Source organism: Symphalangus syndactylus, chromosome Y, assembly GCF_028878055.3.
Source record: "Symphalangus syndactylus isolate Jambi chromosome Y, NHGRI_mSymSyn1-v2.1_pri, whole genome shotgun sequence".
Taxonomy (NCBI): domain Eukaryota; kingdom Metazoa; phylum Chordata; class Mammalia; order Primates; family Hylobatidae; genus Symphalangus; species Symphalangus syndactylus.
In genome coordinates this window covers 9043742-9055358 of record NC_072448.2, presented here as the reverse complement: position 1 = coordinate 9055358, position 11617 = coordinate 9043742, and the positions used below count along the sequence as shown (strand labels likewise).

General features: G+C 40.1%; 1 protein-coding gene and 1 non-coding gene across 2 annotated transcripts; one reads left to right on the top strand and one right to left on the bottom strand.

Annotated features, from left to right (window-relative positions):
- The first annotated feature begins 497 nt into the window (after positions 1–497).
- On the top strand, positions 498–1325 carry SRY (sex determining region Y). Its single transcript, XM_055269661.1, has one exon. It carries the CDS (start codon positions 577–579, stop codon positions 1189–1191), a length of 615 nt encoding a protein of 204 aa, XP_055125636.1. The 5' UTR covers positions 498–576; the 3' UTR covers positions 1192–1325.
- Positions 1326–3318: 1993 nt separating this feature from the next.
- LOC129476852 (U6 spliceosomal RNA) lies at positions 3319–3423 on the bottom strand. The gene has a single exon (XR_008655135.1). It is a non-coding gene; the product is annotated as a U6 spliceosomal RNA (small nuclear RNA).
- Positions 3424–11617: the final 8194 nt, after the last annotated feature.

The following is an 11617-nucleotide window of genomic DNA, read 5'->3' as shown; positions in this document are numbered from 1 at the left end:
ACTTGTAAGTATATGTTAATATTCTGATACTTAATGCCTGTGAAAAATGTGTATAGAATTTTCAATTACTCTTTAAATAGAAGTGAAGAAAGAGCGATAATAATTACTATAAATTCAATATGCAGTTATGTATGTATGTGTGTGGTTAACACAATTAGGTTCTCATTAAGCTTTGTTTTTAAAAATAATATGCACATATATTGATAATGATAAACAGTTGATATAGCTTTTTGTGTCCTCTCATTCTCTGACATAAAAGGTCAATGAAAAAATTGGTGATTAAGTCAAATTTGCATTTTTCAGGAGAGTAGTAGAGCCGTCAGGGCGGCAGATCAGCAGGGCAAGTAGTCAATGTTACTGAATTACCATGTTTTGCTTGAGAATGAATACATTGTCAGGGCTCTAGGGGGTAGGCTGGTTGGGCGGGGTTGAGAGGGGTGTTGGGGGCGGAGAAATTAAAGTTTCATTACAAAAGTTAACGTAACAAAGAATCTGGTAGAAGTGAGTTTTGGATAGTAAAATAAGTTTCGAACTCTGGCACCTTTCAATTTTGTCGCATCCTCCTTGTTTTTGACAATGCAATCATATGCTTCTGCTATGTTAAACGTATTCAACAGTGATTATTACAGTCCAGCTGTGCAACAGAATACTCCCGCTCTCCGGAGAAGCTCTTCCTTCATTTGCACTGAAAGCTGTAACTCTAAGTATCCGTGTGAAACGGGAGAAAACAGTAAAGTCAGCGTCCAGGATAGAGTGAAGCGACCCATGAACGCGTTCATCGTGTGGTCTCGCGATCAGAGGCGCAAGATGGCTCTAGAGAATCCCAAAATGCGAAACTCAGAAATCAGCAAGCAGCTGGGATACCAGTGGAAAATGCTAACTGAAGCCGAAAAATGGCCATTCTTCCAGGAGGCACAGAAACTACAGGCCATGCACAGAGAGAAATACCCGAATTATAAGTATCGACCTCGTCGGAAGGCGAAGATGCTGCAGAAGAATTGCAGTTTGCTTCCTGCAGATTCCGCTTCGGTACTCTACAGCGAAGGGCAACTGGACAACAGGTTGTACAGGGATGACTGTACAAAAGCCACACACTCAAGAATGGAGCACCAGCTAGGCCACTTACCGCCCATCAACACAGCCAGCTCACCGCAGCAACAGGACCACTACAGCCACTCGACAAAGCTGTAGGACAATCGGGTAACATTGGCTACAAAGACCTACCTAGATGCTCCTTTTTACGATAACTTACAGCCCTCACTTTCTTATGTTTAGTTTCAATATTGTTTTCTTTTCTCTGGCTAATAAAGGCCTTATTCATTTCAGTTTTACTGGCATTTCACTTTAAACTTAATTTCAAGACAAGTTGTGTCAACAAGAAACATGCAAAGAAATAAGACATCCAGAAGCGAGCCCGCCTATGTTTGTGGCTGTTTAACAGAGTACTAACTTGATACAAAGGGACACTGTGGTTTACTTTAAATACTCTAATGAGAAACACTTGAAAATCGTACAAAAAAAAATCACACTTCTATATGCAGCATGTTAAAGCAGTCCTTTCTATACCATGTATTCATTGGTCTTTCAGCTACTTTGTACGTCTCTATAAATTGCAGGTAACTAAGGAACGGATATGTAAGCAGGATCAAACTTGTTTCTTTCTCTCCCCTTCACGCTGTGGAAAAACCAGTTTTGCCTCCACTTGCAATTCAGTTCCTTTACTCCATATAAATCCAAACGGTTGACATTTCCTTTCAACTAGTTATAAAATGCCTCTGGTAAAACAAAGTCTTTAATTCGTTGTCATTTTTATATCTCTATGAAACTCATCATTTTGCCTTTCTTCTGAAAACTATCTCTTAAAATGGCAATCTACTTGTTTCCATGGCCTATTAGCTTTTAAGCCTATGGAATGAAAAATACGGATGGAATGTTGAGAATGCCAACTACCCAGATTATGGAGATGGAAGGACAGGGGCTGGTGACCCAACTGGTTTAATTTGATGGGATTTAAATAAAAATTTAATGCCAAGACTTCATAAAATTTTCATATAAGCTAAAGCAGAAAACTAGAAGTTTACAAATAACTATAAACCACAGTTTAAACTATAAATTACAAATAAATTTTTCTACAATAAAAATAAATCAAAAGTCAAAATTAATGGTATGTATCAAAGTCAACTTTCCAATATTTCAAAACTTTTCAGACACATTACCTTAAATAATAAAACTCAAACACTAAAAGAGTGTATATTAGAGATGGATATCATGTTTCTCGAAGTTCAGGGTTTAAAAAAAGCTGTTAATTCATAAGCCACTTTATTCCAGAGACAATATTACTTAATCTGAGCTTTATGCCAAATGAGAACTGTATATTGCCCGTTACCTTTTAAACACTGACTCAAAACTACTTTGTAATATTTAAAACCACTCTTTTCACTCTCCCAAAAATAACACCCATTCTGACCTTCATTACCATACATTCATTTTCCTTTTCTTGAACCTCTCATACAGATTCTCTGCTTGACCAAACTCTAGTCAGTTTTCTGAACCTTCTCCTAGACTCGCCTGTGCACTTCCTTGCCAAACTCAGTTTTGGCAAAGAACTCTCCTAAGCCAGGTTAGCAAGACTGGACCCCACCGCATATCTGATCACCCTCAACACTTGATCGATCACCCTGACCAGGTTCCTCATCCTCCACCACCCTCTAGATGATGTCTGATCAGCCTAGCCTGTCTTCAGCAAGAATCCGCCTTATCCGTGATGTCTTCTCTTAGTGATTGTCCATCCATTGACCCTACTCCCTGCTCCTTTGCTATAAATCCCCACCTGCCCAACTGTATTTGGAGCTAAGGCCAATCTCTCCCCCAGTGCAAGACCCCATTGCTGTGCTGTTGGTCCTGAATAGTCTTCCTTACTAAGTTTGAACAAGTATCACTGAATGCTATTTTTCCTTAACAATGTGAATAAATATATATACAAAATATTATGTGGAGCTTCTTTTGCTTAATAAATTTTGGCAGTTTTCAGATTATTAAAAATTATGTCTTCATGCATGTATACATTGTGGAATGACTAAATCAAGCTAATGTATCTACTACCTCATATACTTCCCTTTCCTTTTGCACTGGGAACATTTAAATTGTTCTCTCTTAGCAATTTTCAAGCATACAATATATTCTTGTTATCTATATTCAACATGCTGTACAATAGATCTGAACTAATTGCTTCTATCTAGATGAAATATTACAATTTTTGAATAACAATACTCATCTCTCCACCTGACCCTACTAGAGGGTAGCCACAATTCTACTCCCAAAAATATGTAAGACTTCACATTTGAATACCCTCCTGGCACAAGGACAATGTTATTCTTCTCCATAACATTCTAATTTTAATGTATACGCTGCCCAAATGAGAATTTTTAAGAAAAAATTGCTGTGCGTATTTTATTCTATTTTTGTTGGACAAATGAATGGACACTTTCTGGTTTCAATTATTACAAACAGCGCTGTTTTTTATACATTTTTATACATGTACAATGGAGAACATTTATAAGAATTTCTGTGAAGCACACTCCCAGGAGAGGAATTGATACTTTATGTATGGCTTATTTAGGAATTACTGAAATGAAGCATTTTTGTATTTTTGTGATGTTTAAACAAACATCAATAGAAAAACAAATTCTAACTATAAGCATCAAGTGTGCTTTGGCTGCCAATGGATGTTTGCTATATTTTAAAATGCCAACACTTAAAATACACTAAGAGAGAGCTTGGTACTGAATAAAGAACATGGGTTCTAGAAGGTAAACCCTTCAGCTTTGGCTCACTTGAGTGCCACTTACAGGCTTCAGCCTGAACAATTTACTTCACTGTCTGAGTCTCAGTTTTTTCAATTCTGTAATAATTTTGTTAGTTGAAACGCTATTTACTAGTAAAACCTACCCATGAAGAGATGTGAAGGCTACATGAATTAAGGTACACAAGTATTAAATAAGTGAGTGTATATAAGAAATACTTAGAACAGGCTGGGCGCGGTGGCTTACGCCTGTAATCCCAGCACTTTGGGAGGCCAAGATGGGTGGATCACGAGGTCAGGAGATTGAGACCGTCCTAGCTAACATGCTGAAACTCCCTCTCTACTAAAAATACAAGAAATTAGCCAGGCTTGGTGGCGGGCACCTGTAGTCCCAGCTACTCGGGAGGCCGAGGCATGAGAGTGGCGTGAATCCGGGAGGTGGAGCTTACAGTGATCCGAGATGGCGCCACTGCACTCCAGCCTGGGAGACAGAGTGAGACTCCATCTCAAAAAAAAAAAGAAAAGAAAAGAAAAAAAGAAATACTTAGAACAGACATCAGCATTAGTGAAGAATTAACTAAATATTTGCTATTATTAACCTGAAAGTAATTGCTCCATCTAAAAAATATTTTAGTGAAAGAGTAATGTAGATATTCATAATTAGATATTATTTCATTAGGCATTGAACTGGGTAATGTTTTTCCCACTACTGTGCAATGTCACGACTTTAATGATGTGAAATACATGAATTTCCATATTTGTTCCAAATCCGTTCCACAAAGATTTGTTTCTACAAAGATTTGTTTCTACAAAGGGTAGTTATCAGAGTTCTAGTATTTCAAGAAATTTAATTAATATTTTACTTCATATTGGACTATGTAATAATGTTAAGAGTAAAAATTTTCATGAGATATTGTGCACAGATCTTTTATTGATAGATGCATGAACTTTGGCAAATGCATATGCCTGAGTAACTATCACCCCAACTAGGTTACAAGCTATTTACATCATTCCTTCAACCCTTATAATTTCCTGTGCCCTTTTGCAATTCCTCTGTCAATTGCATGATTTCTGTCATGCAATTGAGAGATCAATTTTTTTTTTTTTGAGACAGAGTCTTGCTCTGTCTCTCAGGATGGAGTGCAGTGGCACAATCTCAGCTCACTGCAAGTTCCGCCTCCTGGATTCACGCCATTCGCCTGCCTCAGCCTCCCGAGTAGCTGGGACTACAGGTGCCTGCCACCACGCCCAGCTAATTTTTTGTATTTTCAGTAGAGCCGGGGTTTCACCGTGTTAAACAGGATGGTCTCGATCTCCTGACCTCATGATCTGCCCGCCTCAGCCTCTCAATGTGCTGGGATGACAGGCATGAGCCACCACGCCCGGCCGAGTTCAAGGCTTTATACCAACGGAGCTATATTCTGAAGGGCATCTGGCTTCTTTCATTCAGGTTGAAATTTGCATGAATTTACCGCAGTTTGTGTACACTGTTGTTGGTGAACACTGGGCTATTTTGAGCTTGAGGCTTTTATTAATAAAGCTGCTATCAACAGTTGAGCTCAAGTAAGTCTCTAAGTGGACATCTGTTTTTTTTTTTTTTTTTTTGAGACGGAGTCTCGCTCTGTCGCCCAGGCTGGAGTGCAGTGGCGCAATCTCGGCTCACTGCAAGCTCCGCCTCCCGGGTTCACGCCATTCTCCTGCCTCAGCCTCTCCGAGTAGCTGGGACTACAGGCGCCCGCCACCACGCCCGGCTAATTTTTTTGTATTTTTAGTAGAGACGGGGTTATCACCGTGGTCTCGATCTCCTGACCTCGTGATCCGCCCGCCTCGGCCTCCCAAAGTGCTGGGATTACAAGCGTGAGCCACCGCGCCCGGCCGTGGACATCTGTTTTTAATGAACCTGGGCCAACATCTAGGAGTGAAATTTTCAGCTCAGTTAATTTTGTGTGTATATTTCCAAGAATTTTCCAGGGTTTTTGTGCTGTTTCACACTGCCACAGCAATGTCTGAGCTTTCCATTGCTATATATGCTCACCAAAATTTGGAATTGTTAGTGTCTTAAATTTTAACCACAGAATGAAGGTATGTAGTTAAAATAAAGTGGTTATAAAAATATATTTGATTTTCTGCTAGAACAAGTTAGCCCTCATTACTCTTCTTCCTCAGAATTTCTAAGTTATAACCAGTTTTCTTGAATTCGAATATTGCTGATGTTCCTTAAAATCTCTATGCTTTTTACAAATGACCAGAAAGTTCTGCTTTTTAGACTGAGATCACATAAAGTTGGTAGATTACAGTAGGGAAATTAACAGAACTACAAATACATTTAGCAAAAACAACAACAAAAAAAGAGTTCTGGATTGCTGTTTGTTAGAGTTTAATAGTGTTCTTCATATTTGTCCAGAAAATTTTTGTAAGTCTAAAATATATGTAATTTGAGTTTTCCTTGTTGTCAAGTAAGAAAGTAATCCTCCCTCCTACTTTTCATTAGAGTACCACCTTTAGAAAACTAGTATTTTCCCCTCTGTTTTTTGAGGTATATATAAATCTTTTTAAGAACTAACTAAGCCAGATGGAAGGATGGCACCCCAACAGGTCTTTCTTAATGGCCTTGAGCCTTCTCTTTGAAGTGTAAGGAGTGTTGCCAAGTCCCCTTGTCTTTCCTGAGCAAATTGAGGGTCAGGATGCTATTTTTTTGTGGCCCAATAATGCTATGAAGATGAACTGAGAAGGAAGAGGGTTTTTATTTCTGTAAGTGGTTACAGGGAGAAGGCATGTAGATAATATCACCAGACCCACTCAAAATGACAACGTTTTTCAGAGCTTACACACCTTCTAAGTTATACGTCTATGTGTAAGTGCGCATTTGTCTAATGACATAAGTGATTAACTTTTTTTTTTTTTTTTTTTTTGAGACGGAGTCTCGCTCTGTCACCCAGGCTGGAGTGCAGTGGCAAGATCTTGGCTCACTGCAAGCTCCGCCTCTCAGGTTCACGCCATTCTCCTGCCTCAGCCTCCCACGTAGCTGGGGCTACAGGTGCCCACCACTACACCCGGCTAATTTTTTTGTATTTTTGGTAGAAACAGGGTTTCACTGTGTTAGCCAGGATGGTCTCCATCTCCTGACCTTGTGATCCGCCCATCTTGGCCTCCCAAAGTGCTGGGATGACAGGCGTGAGCCACCGCACCCGCCTTAACTTCTTTTAATCTGTAACTAAGGTCTGAGTCCTGAGGACCTTCCTCAGGAGCCTCAGTAAATTGACTTAATCTAATGGGTCCAGTGCTGAGGTGATTACCCTTATGCTGTCTCCTGCTAAATCATGGAGGTTTGCAGAGTTCCTTCAAAGTCCCAACAAACTCATTATTGGAGGCCTGGGGAGTTTCTGCAGACCCCCAGTAAAACTTGTTTAATCCTAAATGGGTCCTGTTAAGAATTCCTTCATTATTTTGTCATGATTTAAGGCCCGGGAAAGGCCTGGAAAAAAACTCTTGGTGGGCTTTTTTACATTCCAGCCTTTGTATAAGGATACTGGCTTTTAATATTTAACAACTGAGTCAATACTGAAACAGGTGTTGTGGGGGCCTGTGTTAGTGAGACCTGGCCTGCCACACTTCCACTGTCAGTTTCCAAGTGCTCTCACTCATACACTGTGAAAGGAACATAAATCTTGGGGCCCACAAGTCACTAAGCTAAAGGGAAAAGTCCAGCTGGGAACTGCTTAGGGCCAACCTCCCTCCCATTCTATTCAAAGTCCCCCCTCTGTTCACTGAGGCAGATGAATATCTGATCGCCTCCTTTGGAAAGGCTAATCAGAAACTCAAAAGAAGGCAACTGTTTTGTCTCTCACCTGTTTGTGACCTATAAACCCTCTCCCTGCTTCCAGTCTTCATGCCTTTGCTTCAAGTGGTCCAGCTTTCCAGACCGAACCAATATACTTCTTTTTTTTTTTTTTTGAGACGGAGTCTTGCTCTGTCGCCCAAGCTGGAGTGCGGTGGCATGATCTGCCACCTCCCTGCAACCTCCGCCTCCTGGGTTCAAGCGATTCTCCTGCCTCAGCCTCCCAAGCAGCTGGGACTACAGGCACACACCACCATGACCAGCTAATTTTTGTATTTTTAGTAGAAACAGGGTTTCACCATATTGGCCAGGCTGGTCTCGAACTCCTGACCTTGTGATCTACCCACCTCGGTCTCCCAAAGTGCCGGGATTACAGGCATGAGCCACCTCGCCCAGCCTAATTGACTTTTTTTTTTTATTATTTTTAAGAAAAAAAGCCCAATTGTTTAAATTGGTTTAAATTTAAATGGCGGCTTAAATTGGCTTTCAATGAATATGCGTGACCCTGAGCATTTCTAACACACATCAGCTGGTCAATTGCATAATTCTCTCTTCTTTGAATTTTTCTTTTCAGTGAATGGAATGATCATATCCCTCTTCTTTTAGTCACCTCATAGTCTGTCTCCTCCATTTTCTTTTTCTTTTCTTTTTTTTTTTTTCACCATCCATCTGTTTTGGCAGGAGCTATCTATACACAGTTTGTGCTCTATAACTAGAATTTCTGCATCTATAGATCCAACCAGTCTTGTATTGAAAATATTTCAAAAAATAAAATATAGCAATCCAATAAGAAGTAATGCAAATAAAAAATAATATAGTATAACAACTATTTGCATAGCATTTACACCATATCAGGAGTTATGAGTAACCTAGAGATGATTTAAAGTATACCAGAGGACACGGTGGCTTCTCCCTGTAATCCCAGCACTTTGGAAGGCCAAGGTGGGTGGATCACAAGATTACATGAGGTCAGGAGTTCAAAACCAGCCTGGACAACATGATTAAAACCTGTCTCTACTAAAAATACAAAAATTAGCTGGGAGTGGTGGTGCATACCTGTAATCCCAGCTACTTGGGAGGCTGAGTCAGGAGAATCTCTTGAACCCGGGAAGCAGAGGTTACAGTGAGCCAAGATCATGCCACTACACTCCAGCCTGGGCAACAGAGTGAGATTCTGTCTCCAAATAAATGAATAAATATATACAGGAACATATACTTGCATTATATGCAAGTACTGCACCGTTTTATATCAGAGACTTTAGCAGCTGTGGATTTTGGTGTCTGCAGGGAAGAAGGTGTCTTAAAACTACTCTCCCATGAATTCTGAAGGTGACTGCATTTTGCATATTAAACTTTCCCTGGTGATATGAGCAGTAAGGAGCCCCTTCTAGTTGGCAGCTCATCTTTTGACTTTTTTCAGAGGCTGAAGTTGGAACATCATTATTATTATTATTTTTAAAATGTAGACATAGTCTAACCCATTTTTAAAGGTTATGCTTTTTTTTTTTTTTTTTTTTAGACTCTCACTCTGTAGCCTCAGCTGGAGTGCAATGGCAAGATCTCGGCTCACTGCAACCTCCACCTCTCAAGCTTAAGTGATTCTTATGCCTCAGCCTCCTGAGTAGCTGGGACTATGGGCATGGTTATGCTTTTTGTATTGTATCTAAGAAAAACCTCCTAACCCTGAGGTTATAAGACATTTCCCTCTATTTTTCCAAAAAAAAAAAAAGTTTTCTTTTATATTCAGGTTTGTAATCCACCTGTAGTTCATTTTTAAGTATTACATGAGGCCAGGTGTGGTGGTTCACACCTGTAATCCCAGCACCTTGGGACACCGAGGTGGGCAGATCACCTGAGGTCAGGAGTTCGAGACCAGCCTGGCCAACTTGGTGAAACCCCATCTCTACTAAAAAAATGCAAAAATTAGCCAGGCGTGGTGGCACATGCCTGTAGTCCCAGCTGAGGCACAAGAATTACTTGAACCCTGGAGGAGAAGTTTGCAGGGAGGTGACATCACACCACTGCACTGCAGCCTGGGTGACAGAGCGAGACTCCGTCTCAAAAAAAAAAAAAAAAAAAGTATTGCATGAAGTTGAGATTTGATTACATATCATCCACAAGAACGGCCAGTTGTCTCAGTCCTGCCGTGTGGAGTTTGGTTTCTTCTCTCATTGTTTTATAGCTGCGACCTCTCTCATATGCCAAGACACAATTCAGTCTGTTTCAAACCCTCCTGAACCTATGCATTGCTCAGTTTCTCTGTCTCTGAGCTACGGTTTTCATTTCTTTCTTTCTTTTTTTTTCTTTTCTTTTGAGACAGAGTCTTGCTCTGTCATGCAGGCTGGAGTGCAATGGCATGATCATAGCTCACTGCAGCCTCAACCTCTAGGGCACAGGTGATCCTTCCACCTCAGCCTCCTGAGTAACTGGGACCACAGGTGCATGCCAACATGTCTAGCTAATTTTTTAAAAATTTTTTGTAAAGATGGGGTCTCACTATGTTGCCCAGGCTAGTCTCAAACTCCTGGGCTCAAGAAATCAGCCAGTTTTGGCCTCCCAAAGTGCTGGGATTACAGGCATGAGGCACCGCGCCCAGCTCCACATCTTTATTCTTAATAACATTTCCATCTACAAATCCTGGTATTTCTGGGAAAATGCTTTTTAAAATCTCACACTTAGATCTTTAAATTTCCACTTTTAACTTAACCTGAGGTGCACACTGGGTCAAGATTCCATTATCATTCAGGGAATCATTCTTTCAGTGTGAAGAAGCTCTATTTGGGCCTCAAAGTTGTTTGCACCTCAAAGGTTATTTTGTCTGATTTTGCTAGCCCAAGTTGGCTTTCTTTCTATTGGTTATTTGCTTTGCGCATTTTTTTCTAGCTATTTTCACCTTCTCTTTGGCATTTTGTTGCGAACGCTTTTCTTGTAAATAGCATGAAACATTTTATTTGCATTTTTAGAAGACACAGGGTTTCACCGTGTTAGCCAGGATGGTCTTGATCTCCTGACCTCATGATCCGCCCGCCTCGGCCTCCCACAGTGCTGGGATTACAGGCATGAGCCACTGCGCCGGCTGAAACATTTTAAATTGCATCATCTAATCTCCGTCTTTTTAGAGATTTATTAAATCATTGAACATCTAACATAACTAAGGATACACTATTCCTACTATTTTATTTTACTTTTCTTCTTTTTTAATTCCTTCCTTCCTAACTTCCATTTAGTATTCAGGTTTTTAATTTATTTATTTTTTTTATTTTTGAGACAAAGCCTGGCTCTGCCACCCAGGCTGAAATGCAGTGGCGCAATCTCAGCTCACTGCAACCTCCACCTCCAGGGCTCAAGTGATCCTCCCACCTCGGCCTCCGGAATAGCTGGGACTACAGGCACTCACTACAACACTTGGCTAATTTTGGTATTTAATTTTATTCTTCATTTTTTTGTATTTAATTTTATTCTTCATTCTTCATTTTCCTCCACTACTGCAGGCGTTATATGTTCAATTTCTAACAGGAACACTTAACCTTAAAATGTCAAAATCCAGCAATATCTAACTACTTTCACTCAGTTCTTCCTTCCTTACACTCTCTGTGAAGGTAGCCTAATCTTTAGAAGTTAAGTTTCACTTTATTGTTAACACCAGTTATTATTATTTTTTAAACAGCTAACAATCACTTAGTTTTACCGGCTTGTTTTCAATGTTTTTGGCTGGCATTGTTATTAGCATCCTGCTGTGCTATTCAGGGTGTGAATTTCTTCTTATGGCAGAGCATCATTTGGAAGACTTTTCAGCAAAAATTGCAGAGCTCCTTGTTGGAAATCTTTATGCTATCATCACTCTCCAAGAGCAATTGAGCTGCATTTTCAATTCTTGCTTGATAGTGAACATTTCCTGAACAACCTATAAACACCTGTCCATTGTCTTCCTGACATCTCTCATGGCAGTCAAGGAGTCTGCTGGCAGTCTGGGAGTT

Bases quoted from the DNA above. Each gene is read 5' to 3' on its own strand.
- SRY (XM_055269661.1), top strand. From the start codon at position 577: ATGCAATCATATGCTTCTGCTATGTTAAACGTATTCAACAGTGATTAT.